The sequence below is a fragment of the Sinocyclocheilus rhinocerous genome, unplaced genomic scaffold (assembly GCF_001515625.1).
Source record: "Sinocyclocheilus rhinocerous isolate Xijiao unplaced genomic scaffold, SAMN03320098_v1.1 scaffold564, whole genome shotgun sequence".
Taxonomy (NCBI): domain Eukaryota; kingdom Metazoa; phylum Chordata; class Actinopteri; order Cypriniformes; family Cyprinidae; genus Sinocyclocheilus; species Sinocyclocheilus rhinocerous.
The window spans coordinates 1262229-1278018 of NW_015645070.1; the positions used below are offsets into that span (position 1 = coordinate 1262229).

General features: G+C 36.3%; 2 protein-coding genes across 2 annotated transcripts in view; one reads left to right on the forward strand and one right to left on the reverse strand.

The window, feature by feature from the left end:
* Window positions 1-2957, forward strand: part of tasp1 (taspase, threonine aspartase, 1) — a 33144-nt gene extending 30187 nt beyond the window's left edge. Inside the window, exon 14 of the mRNA XM_016508681.1 lies at window positions 994-2957. Within this exon, the coding sequence (XP_016364167.1) occupies window positions 994-1086 (93 nt within the window). The 3' untranslated portion in view covers window positions 1087-2957. The remainder of the gene's footprint in view (window positions 1-993) is intronic.
* An 8891-nt stretch (window positions 2958-11848) lies between these two features.
* Window positions 11849-15790, reverse strand: part of LOC107705406 (isthmin-1-like) — a 15776-nt gene continuing 11834 nt past the window's right edge. Inside the window, exons 4-7 of the mRNA XM_016508682.1 lie at window positions 14337-14480; window positions 14120-14209; window positions 12697-13166; window positions 11849-12637 (exon numbers count right to left, since the gene is read on the reverse strand). Coding sequence (XP_016364168.1) covers window positions 12584-12637; window positions 12697-13166; window positions 14120-14209; window positions 14337-14480 — 758 coding nt within the window. The 3' untranslated portion in view covers window positions 11849-12583. The remainder of the gene's footprint in view (window positions 12638-12696; window positions 13167-14119; window positions 14210-14336; window positions 14481-15790) is intronic.

Here is a 15790-nt window from a genome sequence, read left to right on the forward strand (position 1 = left end):
TCTAGTGAACCAAGTATCTGTATTTTGTCTCATCTTGTGAGCTAAGTGTATTGTCACACCCCTAGTGTCGATAAGCAGTGATATAGCTCATAATTTTCCAAGTGTATAGCTTTCATTCTTCAGGTCAACCATATATTCATGAAAAAAAAATCAGTTTGAAAAAGAAAAGCAATAACTTTTCCATAGTATCCTTTCACATGTTAAAACCTGTTCAGGCTCAGGTTTTTTTTTGCTTTAACCCCTGAAACTGTGAATGGAAACGTTCCATGTGGTATCTAGTGTGCAAAACGAGTATGAAATCCCTGTTTTTTTCCTCAATTTGTTCATCCAAAATTTGCCAAATTCTGCAACATTCTGCATTATGCTTTAAATTCCATTTTTATTACTGGATTCCATGGTGTCTGTGTTTTCCACATTGCAGAAATCATTGAACCCTATATTTTATTTATATCATACTTTTATTTATATTCAAATTGTATTATTCTTTTTTTTTTCTGATGGATTGCTTATGTATTTTCACAGAGTAGATTTTTGCGGTTTGTGTGGTGTTCTATTATTTATTTGATTGAGTTTTGAATTTTTGTTTCCTAACTTGCCAGTAATCCTCCTGAGCCTGTGCTGGGAAGTCACGCAGAGTGTGGGAGTAAGATATGGATCACTACGATAACTGACACGCACCGTGTCGAGAGAGGTCACAGTTTTCCACTGACTTTTACCGTATGCGTGTCCTCCCTTAATGGACCAGTGTTAGCGACAGGTGGCCTGGGGCACTCTGGGATGATACCAGTGCTTTCATTCTCCTCACACATGGGCAGGGAGCTGTCTGCTTCTGGCTCCCTGAGGGCCGCTTATCGTAGCCTGTCAGAGAACACGACCAGGGCGCGTGCCAGAGGCAAAGAGGACACCTCACTCCCACCATCCAACAGCTGTGTGCTTTCCCACCACACTCATTCTTGACCCTGTAAACACTCTGTTTCTCTCTCTGTTTGCCAGACTCACATATCCAGACTTCCTCCTGGGGCGGTGGCCGGACAGTCACTGGCAATCGAAGGTGGAGTTTGTCGACTCGGGACCGTGAGTGACTGAAGCGGTGTGAAATCATCCTCTATTTCTGCAGCAATATGCCAGCGCTGGGATCTTTATAGCAAGAGCTTGATGTTGTGTCATTGTAGGACACAATCAGAAAGGGACAAAAAGGTTGCAATATGTCTTTTCTTTCATCTTTTTCTTTCTTGCACAGATAGAAACACATATATTCATTTATTCACAATGATTCCCAATATTATTTATTCAGTCTTTTATAAAAACCTACCATACTACTTTTGCGCTCCGTTCATAGGCATAGCATAGACAGTGTCATCTGTTTTACTGTCACTTGAGAGGGGGTGGGGGGGGTTAGCAGGGTAATTTGCCTAAGGCGTCTGCTAAGAAAAGGACATGCCAAGTGCACTTCGGGACTACTGTACTGCTCTGGTTTTAGTGGGCTTCCAAGAAACTCAGCTTCTAGTATGTTCTGGACAAGACTTGATGCTCCATTTCTATTCCTCTTTGAAACAATATGCACCGTCCTTGTCATTGTAAATAAGCTAAGGGTTGTTAAAACAGGGTGGCCATTGATGTAAACGGCTTATTGGTTTTTTGCTTACTTGACGTTTAATATTACTTTTACTATCATGTTTTTATATATAGCCAAGATGCTTGTTTTGTGCAGAAGTTTAGTTTAGGGACTTGTAAAAAAAGGTCTGAGTGGAGATTTCTGACGCGATTTTTGGTTGAGTTGCAAATGCATACACGTAACGTGGCATACAGGATAAAATCCTTTTTGAAATTACAAGAATTGCCTTTTCATTTGACTTTTTTAAAGCTATGTATAGCAGTTCAGTTGGATGAGTAATTCACCCAAGAATTAGATTTTGTCATTTACTCATTCTCACGTCATTCCAAACTGTATCCTGGCCATTCTTTTCCATATAATAAGCTTTAAAACAATTAAAAAGAACCAGAGTATCATAACAAAATGGTAGATATGACTAGTGCGCTATGTTCGGAGTCTTAAGAACTTGTGTACAAGTCACATGATGCTTTGGTGCTTTTATGTCCATTTTATTGCTTAAAAGATTCAGTCCCCATTTGTTAAAATCACATGAAAAAGAGTGATCTTTCCATTCTTTTGTTTTTTTCATGCAGAAAGGTTGTGCAGATTGGAATGACGTGAGGGTGAGTCATTTTTAGGTGATCTATACCTTTAAAGAGTGGGACTATTCTCAAATCTAATGATATGCACTGTTGAAAATAAGTTGATTTGTGGTTGTTACACTTTCACCACATTTGATGGCAGTAGGATCTCAGAAAGATCTTCTGATGAGACTAGATGCACACGCACTTTTGCCCAGCGTCTTACTAAGTGCACTACTTTGACTAACTGCACTGCTCATGAGTGTACTAAGAATATGGCGCATGTTGCATAATCCAAGTATGCATTTCTTTTGCGTACTGTGCGTTCACTTGACCTTGTTTGAAAGCTGCATCGTGCACTTCTGTGGTTGAGCTGTATTAACAGGCGAACAGCTTTGTGTGTTTTCTAATGCCATGTGTAGTGCTCAGGAGATGAGACCCCAAAAAGCAAGCTAAAAAAATGACTGTTAGTCCATCTTTGAAAATGCAAAATATATTTTAGGTCTGTGTTTTATAATGGCAGAAAAATGAGAGGATCTCTAAAATGTATTTATAAATTACACTGATTCAAATATGTTGAAGGTTATTACATTGAAGAAGGTTTTGCAGTTTAGACTTTTTCTTTAGTTCAAACTCTTGCAGTACTATAAAAATGTAAGATATATATGCTTATTTTAGTTTTAAATGAGCCTGCATTTATTAATGAAATGTCTGTGAGCGTTTCAAACAGCAGATTGTACTAACCTCTTGCTATTGTAATGTTCAATAAAAATGAGAAATGGTGTGCAGTTGTAAGTGCTGACTGATTTATTCATTCATTCATTCATTCATTGACTGCCTGTTTTTACCTCATTTTACTTAGTCATATTCATTTTTTTTTTTTTATGTACTAATATTTTTAACAGTCTCATGAATGAGGGCTCCAGTCATATCAATGGAATAAAAAAAAAACTTTGTATTCAAAGTAAAATAGGTCACCCTATTATTGTGGCTGTCATGTGAAAATTGATTATATGTCCAGGCTTTTCTTGCAATTTCAGTAAATAAACACAAGCTTAACTGATATTTTGTGGGAGTGTCAGCTTATAATTGGCTCTGGGACAGCAAATAACCTAATACAGTCTTAATGTTTATGAAAACTCAATTCACTAAATAAAAAATAAATAAATTACTAGATGTACATTTTAGATTCTATTCTGGGAAAAGAGGTCAAAAATATAGATGATTCATCCTGTACTGCAGATTTCTGTCCAATCAAATGTTCTCTAAAATGACAATGTCCCTCTCTAACACCAGCTGCTGCAGAGTAGCAAATAGCAAATCATGGTCCATGACTGCGATGTAACTAAACCCGATTAGTTAGTACCTCTGTATGTCCCGCCCAAACTTCCTGTTTCAATAGGAGCTACATCAACACGGGGTAAAAAAAACTGTGGTTGCTTTGAAAATCCTCGTTAAGTGCACTAGTGGAAAACAAAACGGAATTATCTTTGCATTCACACTGTTCCTGGCATTAGAAGTGGACTCGGATCTCTTTTTTTTTGTTCCACTTTCCATAAACTGACCTGGATGCTGAACCATTTGAATGCTTCCTGTGTTAGAAAGTGTCATTTTTTTCTTTGGCCAAATTTATTGTCTACAGTTTGTTGTTTTATCTGGAGGTCTACTGTATTCACTCTTTTATTTAGTCTCCATGTCCCATGAGCCCTTGTATTCCAGACAAAAACACTACTCTATTTGTAGCATCATATTTGTTTTTGAGGCTCTAACAGACAGCAAAAGTTCTATCCTCGTCTTCCCCCTGCCTTTTCTACTCCCCACATATCTTATAATCTTAACTGTGTGCTGCCGAAGATTTACAGTCTAGAAATAAATTACACACTCGACAATAACCCAGAGGTGAAAATAGAAGCTCCCCAGAGAATCTGGAGAAACGAAATAACTCGCAAATGTTTGTTTGATGTCAAATCGGATTGATGTTGTTTTTTAGTCAGTGTTTGGAAGGTTTGGGTTAATAGCGCTTTCCTTTAAGATCCATAAGGAACAATCCTGTGGCTGTCCCATGTTGTCCTGAAATTTGTCCTACGTACTGTGGATTTATTGTCATCCCATTGTGTTTGTGGGTAGTGCCACATTGACGTTTGGTTTCTTTCAGCGCCTTAAAGAGTGATGATTTTTTTCTTCTTCAGTGAATGGTTGACAGACTCACAGAGTCCTTTGTGCTGTTTCCAGTTATGACAATACTTACATTTGTTCTTTATAGAGAGCTGGTACAACATTGACGTCTTTTACACTATTGTAGGATGAGATAATTCGGCTTTCTTAATAAATCTGCCTGTCAATCAAATATGCAAATGCAGATTGCGCACTGCATTCCCACTTGTACATGAATAACACGCGTTCCTTCATGTCGGTATCAAACCTCACTGCTCAAGTTGGCGACAGACTTACCTTCAAATACATGTAGATTTAAATACTGTTTTTATTTAGGGAGACATATATTAACACTTCTATCTAAATCAGGGGTGCCCAAACTCGGTCCTGGAGGGCCGGTGTCCTGCAGAGTTTAGTGTTCATTATAATTCTATTCAAATCGCAAATCCACTATTTGACTTGATATCATACTTACCGTAACCCGCAATAGCGCCCCTTGCTGCTACAGTGAGAACTGCGTGATGTACTGAGACTTGAGTGTATGACAGAAATCTGTGTATTTGATGTGCTATTTTTTCATATTGGCATTTTTGAACGTAAAGAACACTATTTATTATACAATTATTTATTTTATTAGAAAAATACTATATACATGAAAAGAATAAGTTACATTTTGTAAATTAGATTCAATTATACATAAACCTTTTGTTATATTGCTCTTGTGGCATTGAATAAAAAAGAAATGAAAAATGCTCTCATTGGAAATGTCAATGAACAAAATAAAAACAGACTACTTATGTGTTTACAAACTGTTTTACATTATATTCAGTAGTATCTAGAAGTGTTTGACGTGTTGAGTAAGAGTTTTATTGCATAACATTCAAGATTAATAGAATATTATTAAAGACACAAATGTGACCCTGGATGGACCACAAAACTAGTCATAAGGGTCAGTTATTTAAATTGAGATTTATACGTCATCGGAATAAATAAGCTTTCCATAGATGCATTGTTTGTTATAGGACAATATTTGAGATACAACTATTTGAAAATCTGGAATCTGAGGGTGCAAAAAAAAAAACAGAAATATTGAGAAAATTGCCTTTAAAGTTGTCCAAATAAAGTCCTTATCAATGCATATTACCAATCAAAAATTAAGTTTTGATATATTTACGGTAAGAAACTTACAAAATATCTTCATGGAACATGATCTTTACTTAATATCCTAATGATTTTTGGCATAAAAGAAAAATTGATAATTTTGACACATACAACGTTGGCTATTGCTACAAATACACCCGTGCGACTGAAAAACATTTTTGTGGGTGAAAAACAGACCAAGTAGCACATGTATTGTGTAAAATGTGTAATCCACACATTTACAAATATTTTGCACGTTATTTGATTTCTTTCCTTAAAAAAAAAACCGAGAAACAAAGCAACTGAATTTTCTTTTTTAAGGAATGTTTAATAGATATATTCATTTGTAAATGTGAATTGTATATGTAGCCTTTATGGGGGTTTTTGATAGAATTTTATTGCTAATTTGAAAAAAAAAAAAAAGTAATGTCACTCAAGAACTTAAAGAATGGTAGATTAAGTCAATAACGAAAGTGTACAAAAGAAAATGTCTATATTTTCATTCTGCTCTTGAAGATGTCCTCCGCCTGTTGCTCTTCATAGCATGAGCACAAACACATTACAAAATAAAACAGTTCACCTTGAACACTTAACACAAGCATATCCCCTGTGTCCCTTTCCATTTCAATGCTCCATTTCAGTGGCACTTTTATGCCGTGCACGATGTAATGTTATTTGTGAGGTTGTGGCAGTAGGGTTGCGGAGGGCCCCTTCGGCTTTGAAAAGAGATACTTGGTCTTTAAGAGGTGGCAGGGCACAGAAGTGAGTGCCCCTCGACATTCAAGGTGTATCCAATGCCTCACGCTCAGCGAGACCTAAAACGCAAAACAGACGGCAGTGCGAGTCAAGATCAAAGCGTGCGGCCGTGGCCCCGCTCGGCCTGCTGTCCACACATGCTGAGCTCTTCTGTCAGACTGAATCGCTGCCATGTGGCCTGTGTCTTTCTGCACACACCGACTCACACAATAGGTAGCTACCGCTCACCGCCACCAAAAACTCTTTATTATTGCACCGTATCTGAAGTGTGTGTACAGAGACACAGTCACGTACACCGAGCTTCACAGGCCGTCTTCTCCTGCTCATGTCACACAAGGACATTCTGTGCTGGAAATAGCAGGCAGACGCCTCTTCAGTGCAGAACAGAAGTAAAGGGAACTTGGCATAACTGTTCTCTCTGACTAGTTCAGTATTTTGTCAGTGGTTGATGGTGAAAGGAAGTCTTATTTCAGAGTAAACACACACACACACACACAAAATCGTGGTGAAACAGTTTGCACTCAGAATTTGCCTGTAAATTACTAGTTAAGTAAATTTATTTGTTTTTTTATATTTTGCTATTTATATAATAGAAATAAATATATTTTAAAAACACATTAATGTTTATTTTATTACAATTTATTGATTTGTGTCTGTAGATTTCAATTACAATATGAATACATATCTTTTATAGGTTTTTTTTTTTCCCTCCAAAAATAATTCCCCCCCCTCATGCACAGAGCAAGAAATCTTCACTTCAGTCAAACACCAAACTTTCCAGTTTTATTCTTATGTATATTCTGAAGGTTTTTAAAGAGGGGGTTGTTTATATACAATTTTATGGGTTTATATAAAATTTTATTCCTAAAAAAAATGAGGAAAATGTATTTTACTTTGTAGCTGTTGACAGTATTTTTTGATGTAAGGAGTGATAAAATGACATCTAAAATCCCCTGTGTAAAAAAATGTCAACAAAATGAAGCATTTTGAACTTGGCTTTATCCAATGTTCAGATTATAAATATATGCAAATTAGTGCATATTTAATTATACAATGTATCATTTGCATATTTAAACATAACATTTTAGAAACCTTATAATGCAAAAAAAAAAAGTAAATAGTTAATTTTACCCAATTCACCTGTAATTGTGTAAAACCTGTAAAACCCTTAATGATATGAAAATAAAACTAATAATATATTAACTTCAAAAGCAACTTTTTTGTCTATTCAGAGCTTTCATTTGTCATAATGTCTTCTGTTTAAGCATTTTTCTCAACAAATATCGATGTATCTGGTCAAATGTGTTTACATAATCTTAACTGACAGCTCAGGTCTAGTTTTAAAGGTTTAAATTTAGCTTTTTTTTTTTCAACAAAAACCCCAAAGCTGCAAAATATACTTTTTTCCATATTCCTATCCTGTTATCTCCAAGGCTGCATGCACACTTGTGAGGTGAAAGACTGAGGTCACGGCTAAGGTCATAAGGTCATGTGTGCGTTTTCAGCCGTTCTTATATGGACAAACCTCTAGCAAGTGTTAATCTGAGCCCCAGAGTCCTTTGAAGTGTTTGTCAGCTACTTGACCTGTTTGTTCAGCTGCGTGCCCCTCATTCCCGAACCCCTCCCCCAGTTTCTGTGCACCCTGTGCCAACAAGCCCGTCTCTAGGTCAGGCATCGGGCCAGGTAATACGCCACTGACTGCAGCACTCTCCCTATGAGCCCAGGCATTCAAGCTAGTCCTGGCAGTCCAGGTCAGCTATTCCAGGTTCCACGCAGCACGAGCTGCCTTCTAATTAAGCCCGCCAAGCAGCCGCGGCCCTTGCGGCATTGTGGGCCAGACACTTCCTGAAATGTGCTACACCACCCATAAAGTGCCAACGCTTAGAGAAAGAGTGCAAAAGCGAATTGGATTTGCTCTAAAAACAGCCTCGCTTGAAGAGAATAACACGAGAAGAGGGTGGTCAACTGCACTGTGGGACTTCTTTTATAAAAGCCAAATAGTGGTTCTGCATCATTGCAAAATGTTTTGGGCCTGAGTGTGTTTTTTTCCTTCTCTGCAATTGTAGAATGATCTAACCATTACTGTAGGCTTTCGAGCTTTAAAAATGACACAGCCGCATGAAAAAAAACAATGTAAAATATAAAATATTTTTTAAAAATAAAATAAAAACATAAGAAGAGAAGCCATACTCTATATAGAAATAAGTCTATCGTCTCTATTTGCATTTTTCCACTTTAGTGAGCTGTTAACTATTGCGACCAGTTTATTGAAAGCTAAATCTGATATTTGAGCGAATCATTCAGACTGGTTTTCTGAACTGGATTCACTGAAGTGATTCACTTAAATGATTCAATACAAAAGAATGATTAATTTACAAATCAGATATTTTTAAAACATTTTTGAGCTTTTGTAATAAAAATGAACTCCAGATATGACAAAACAAGTTTTAAACATAATAAAAACCAGCTATAACTTTATTTCAATCATGACAACTCTCTGAAGATTTTAGCATGGTGATGGATATGACTATGTTAATGTATTTGGTCTTGGCGGAATAGATCTGCTACACTGCTGCTGAATTGCTGCTGCTGTTGGTTATTGCTGTAGTTGTAGATTATTGCTGCTGCTGCAAGCAAGTGCAGGAACTGGCTACTGCCGATGCATACGGCGATACAGTGCTGGGAGTATTTAAGACATACTGCTGCTGCACAAATAGCATATAAAATAACCCGTAGCAGATCTATGCAGGTGGAGCTGGGGAAGGTGGAGGGTTTCAGAGAAACTCTGAAGGCGCGCTGCAAAAATCTCAAGTGAATGCTAGCCAGCCATATAAATGCAAGGCCGCAAGCTCATTGGCTGCATATGCAACATGAACCAATCGGCTTGTGCCAAGTCGTTTAACTCTGAATATCATCAGTTACGTTAACAACCCGTCAGCCTGCGCCATCTAGAGTTTCATGACTGAACTATACATTTATGCAACTTCATTAATGATTCATGCCTTTGTGCATGCTGGGAAAATAGTACAGTAAAGTTGAGTAGATTGTATTTGATACCTTAGAAATAAGTATTTTGGGATCAGTTCTTGAGAACACATTGTAAATATATCAATTGTAAATTATTGTAAATAATTACATATTTGCTGATAATTCAGTTCAAGTCATTTTTATATTTCTAGCGCTTTTAATGATGCATTGCATATCATTCTAAAGCAGGTTTGCAGGAGATGCTTGTTTACAATTAAGAGTACTTTCAAGTTAGAGATGAAATTTCTACATGCTTGAATTGAGTACAAATGTACAATTTGCATAATTTTTAACATTTATTTAAAGCAATAGCTCTGACGGCACCCATTCATTGCAGAGGATCCATTGGTGATCAAGTGATGTAATGCTAAATTTCTCCAAATCTGTTTCGATGAACAAACATCTTCAGGCCATCCAAGATGTGGATGAGTTTAAGTAAATTTTCAGCCATTTTTGGGTGAACTATTCCTTTAATATACTAGATTTCTTTATTAATAATATTATTTTTTATGCATTTCTTGTAGAACTTTCTTGACGAATTTTAGGCCTTGAAGTGTTTTGTTGTTCTTTACAATTGCAAAATGATCTAACCACTACTGTTGGACACCAAAGTCGAATATACAGCAGTAATGCCTGGTGTAATATGGTAATATCATCGTCTTTTGTCATTAAGCGTTTAAAATAACACCTCAAATTTGTAAGATTAGTATTAAGTCCCAATACTGAAACACCATCCAGTGTACAGCACCTGTGAAGGCAGAAGTCTGTTATTATCCACTGCTGTTAGGAAGTCTGTAAATAGAAATGGTGTAACTTCTGGAAGGACATGTGGAGTGTGTGTGAGAGTGAGAGATAGAGTTGGTATGGGGCAGGATCTGCCACCGCTCTAACACAGGCCTGATGTTTTAAAATAAAGCAGGCTGCTGGCTTTGATGTTGAGGGGCCTCTGAAGCAGACGGTCTGATTCAATAAAGATCACTGCTGCTTATCCCGCTCCATGCTGTAAGCTTAGCCTTCACTCCAAAGTGCTTTTATGAAGGTGAGATGGGAGAAGACCATGAGAATTCACTTGATACTAACAGCAGATGTACTTTAAACCCGCTTGATCGGCGTCCTGCTGAACGCGTCTTCTGGAGCTTGTGATGTGGTTGTGCTCAATGTCACCCGCTGTCACTGTGGGCTCTGTGATCAAGTTTGACGTGTTAGGGCTTTTATGTACAATCATTTGACTTACTGTGAACATGCATCAAAATTCAACCATACCTGCCAGGCACCAAATGTAGGGAGGGGTTAGTCACTCTTTGAATTTGGTGGTCTAGATAATATTAAACCAAGATAATGTTATTTAGCTGGCTTAATAACATAACTGAGCTATTGTTGGATTTGCAAGAATTACTTGTGGTATTTTTGAATGCATCAGTAAGAATGCTGAAAACTACAAAAGTCAGTGATGTTTTGCATCAGGTGCATTGTTTATTTATTCATAAATGTGTTTATGAATATATGGATTATATTATATCCATATCATTTAATATATAATTTTGCATTACATTATTTTTTTTTTTTCACATTTCATATTTTTTGCATAATTGAATTTTTGGACAATTACACATGCATGTTTGTATTTAAAATATAACTTTTTTGTTTCCTTTTTACTCTTTTAAAGCAATTGAATTAAAATACTTTTAATTAAAGTAATTAAAATGACTTTTAATTAATTAAAATACTTAATGAAGCAATGAAGCATTAAACAGTAAAACTTACTGTAAAACTTTTTTTTTTTTTTAATGCTGTTCTTTTTTAACTTTATATTTATCAGTCTTGGAAAAAATGTATCAAAGATTCCACAAATATATTGCTTGCCATAATTGTTTTCAACATTGATAATAATTTAAAATGTTTCTTGAGCATCAAATCAGCATATTAGAATGATTTCTGAAGGATCATGTGACACTGAAGATTGGAGTAATGACATGACATGAAAATACAGCTCTGCATCACCGGAATAAATTACATCTTAAAATATATGAAAATCGAAAAGGTAAATTGTAATAACATTTCATAATAATACTGGTTTTACTTTTTACTGTATTTTTGATTTTTTTAAAAAGTTTCTTATTTGGTGAGCATGAGAAACTTTTTTCAAATAGGTCTTACCGTTTTACTTTATTTACAGTCTTACCACGATTTAGCATTGCTAAATAAAATTGTTGCTTTTCTTGTATGATAATGGTTTTATATATATATATATATATATATATACAAAAACAAACAAGATCTATTTGTCTGGCATTATGTCACTGCACAGGTCAAATGTTGACCTAGGATTGGTCCAGCACAAAACAGTGAAAACATCATTGACACAAACATCTGAAGGGATGTTCCGAGGTTTCAGCTTTGGCTCTAAGAATGCGGCCCTCTATTCATGTGATTGCATGATCATAGTCAGAGAAATTACTGAGGAATTTAAGAATATGAGCGAGCTTGCAAAAAATTATTTGAGCCCCATTTAAAGGAAGGGAAGAGTATTTTGCATCAGACATCAAAAGCGGAGCTTAGGCCTGTTTCTGGATAGAGCTAATAGGAGTCTTGTGGAATGGCTTAAAGTGTTTAATATCTGAGGACGGATCTTATTTGACTGTGATACAAGGTGAAAGACTCTTTGACCTCAACAGATCCTATGGAATCATCTCCTGTGAATTTAACACACTGAGAGTCAGCGACAATTGACATTTAATGTGACATGGACTATTTATTTAGCACTCAAAATGTGTCCATACATCTATATGCACAAACCCCTACCATCAACACATAACTATGACTCAATAAATACTTTGCAAAGATTATGCAGGACTGTTTTGTTTTTAGCAAAAAAGGAAAAGTGATACAACAGGACATAATATAGGAATTCTGTTCATCCAACTAGACAAATATATGCTTGTTTACACAGAAACCTGAATATTGTATCCGATACCCTTATATCTGTCCAAGAATCCTGAGGTGAGGGTTTCCAACTGCATGTTGGCCATAATACAAGCATGCAAAAACACATGAAACTCTCGCTGTCAGTTGATCATTGGTGGGGTGATTCCTGATATGACTTCCCTTTAGTTTTCCCTTTTACTCCTTATAAAAAAATCTGATAGCCCAAGTAATACAGATCAACAATACAAAGAGAGCCACGATATTATTCTTTCCATGAAAACACTCCAACCAGAGGTTCTGAGGGAAACCATATGAAGATGTTCATAGCAAGTCCTGTTCAAACACACAGCCAGTTTTCGAAACGAGTTCTGCTTCTGTTTTAGAAGGTTCATAGCATCATCTCAGCTCAGAACTCTCTGGCCTCCTCAAACTGTTTGTAGTAGTCCTCATCCTGAGGGTTCTCTGCACATTTCTGTCCGTTATTTATAGGTCGAGCCTGGTTGTAGCGGCTCCAGTCACCCTTGTCTCTGCACATTTCTGTCCGTTATTGGGAGGTCGAGCCTGGTTGTAGCGGCTCCAGTCACCCTTGCAGATGATCCATGGTAGGATGTCCACTTTGTAGTGCAGGTCGGCGGAGAACTCGGTGCTGATGAGGTTGGGCGTTCCGGCCCCTTTGCCTCGGGTGATGAGCTTCATGCTGTCGTCGTAGCAGCAGTGCTGGGCCGCCAGCGTGGTGGATTCCAGCGTGAGCATGGAGCGGATGCAATAGCGAGCGGTGGGTTTGTAGATCTCCAGCTTCTCCTTTGGTCCGCTGGCGTCCTTCCAGCGGAAGTTGCGCCTTGTGGTGGCGTCGTGGATGTCTGCGGTGCTGTAGGCCACCTCGGTTGGGTATAAGCAGGGGCAGCTAGGTAGGTCGTTGGCCACTTTGCTCATGTATTTCTTGAGGAACTCGCTCTTGCAGTTCATCCAACGCTCGCAGCTGTCTGTATCTGGGGAGGAGTAACCAACATCACAATCAGAATCACACAGTCAAAGCAGTTTTTAAATACGTGATTGACACGTTTCCTGTCTCTAAAAACTATTCAAAGGAATTTTAATTCAGTAAGTTTTTCTTTTGATAAAGAAATATTGGTAACACTTCAGTATAGGAAACAATTCTCACTGTTAACTAGTTGCTTATTAGCATGCCTATTATTATCATATTGGCTGTTTGTTAGTACGTATAAAGCACATCCCTAATCCTACCCAACACCTAAACTTAAAAACTACCTTACTAAGCAGTAATTTGGAGTTTGAGGCAAAAGTAAGAGTTAAATAATAGTGAGAATTGGACCTTAAAATAAAGTGTGACTGAAATATGTTTGAAAAACTACCGTAATTGACTGAATATTAAATAAAATAAAATAAATATAAATATAATAAAATAAAATAGTCTTCTTAAATTCCACATAACACAGTAAGTCACAAGTTGTATGTTGTTTAGTTTGATCGGGAATCGGACCACATTAGTCACGCTTGGTTTTGACTGACTTAAAACATAAATTAATATTATCTTATAAGTTTGTTTTTTAGTGAATCAAAACCATACAATACAACTAGTGAGGTCAGATTCATGAATTAATTAGTGAACTAGTTGTGCTGTTTGGTTTTGATTCACTAAGAACCGACTCTTAAGACTGTTTAGGAATCAGACTACATTAGTCCAGATAGTAGTGGTGTTGTGGTTTGTAAGCAACATTTACCAATATATGTTTTCCTACATTTACGATAGTAAGCTAGTAGGTTTTATTGGTGTATTAGAAAGCTAATCTGTATTCCTGTTTCTCTGCCTGACTATGGCACAATATAGAGTAAAAAAAGTACCATTATAGAGTTAGGAGCTTGTTTTGCTTGCTTTTTAGTGACCAGTTAACCAGGTGGTGTTAAATTACAAATAACTTACCAACTCCAAAGAGTTCTGTTGCATTAAACTCTTCAGTGCCGGCGAGAAGACTGACTTCTGTCGCTGCCGTCTTGAAAGCATCTTCAATCCCTGTACATAAGAAAGTGCCATTCATTTCAAAGATGGTCTTTTTGGCAGCATATGCCACTTGGTAATCTAGGAACAGGAGTTTGCTTGTTTGGCCTCCAAAGGATGGTCCAGGGAAAGGCTTTCTTACCTGGACAGCTGGGCATGTCACATGTGCGTGACTCTGTGGCTGTGCAGGCGTAGCCGCATGACCTGGTCCGCTTCTGGTTGCCATTTCCACAGGATACGCTGCATGGCGACCAACCACTCCAGTCACCGTCACCATCTATGTAGTCTATAATAGAGTGAAAAAACTTTTTTTTTTTTCACACATTCACTGGCACTTGAGTGCTATGACATGATTTCAAGCACAGGTTGTGTTGTGCTCCTGTCCCACTGAGCAGATCCTGATTCAGACCGTATGTTTCAAATACCTGAGGCGCTCAAACTCAGCCTGCTGGCCAATACCATTAGCATACTTCTCTAATTGGCTCATACACATGGGAGTGGGTGAATGAATGAGCCAAGTCTGCATACTTAAGCCAACTTCCAACTGCTTTTTAAACAACATACAAGTACTACTCTTACATTTCTGATTCAGTGATGAGGGGCAACCAAAACAGTAGCTGAAGTATTGAGGTGGAGTATTCTAGAAATTCTAGAATGTCGTTTTCTGACATTGCCATCATTTTATGGCCTTCAATACAGTTTTATATCCTTACAATGGGCGTTTACAGTTGGTCTGCTGGACACAAAAACATCTGCTCTTGCTGGATTAACATGAAACCAACCTAAGATTTTCTGTTTAGAAATGAAAGATAATTTCTAAATTAAACTAAGTAAATCAAAGCTGAAATTTTAATAATAACAATGTATTTGTTTAACATTATTTATTATTTTGTTATTATTATTATTATTATTAATCTAATAAGTTTAAGATCTAAAATTTATCAATTGCGGCTAGGAAAATTCTTTACAGGATGATGATGATGATTAGTCTAATAATAAAAAAGTTTCTGCCCTAAAATATATAAATTGTGGCTAGGATATTCTTTACAAAATTATTATTATTATTATTATTATTATTATTATTATCATCAATCTAATAATAAGTACATGTTCTAAAATATATAAACTGTGGCTAGGAAAATTCTTTACAAAAACTTTACAAAAATGATGATGATGATGATTATTATTATTATTATTATAAATTCTATATTGTTAATGTCAGTTTTGTATTTATATGCAACACTAATTTATTAGATTATTTTAATCAATAATAATAATAAAGTTTTTATTTTTATTTTTTTTTTACATAATTTAATATTTTATGATAAATATTTTTAAATATTTCTTATAATTGTTATATTTCTTTTAAAATATTCGTTCTTTCTTTCTTTCTTTCTTTCTTTCTTTCTCAGCTCAATCAGATAATGAAAGAAAAGCAGCCAAACCAAGGGTGGATACTTTGAAAAAGCTAAATTATAAGGAAGTTTTGATTTGTTTAACAATTCTTTTGGACATTACATAATTTAAAACTTTCCTGATAGTGTATATACACACACACACACACACACACACACACACACACACATATACACACAC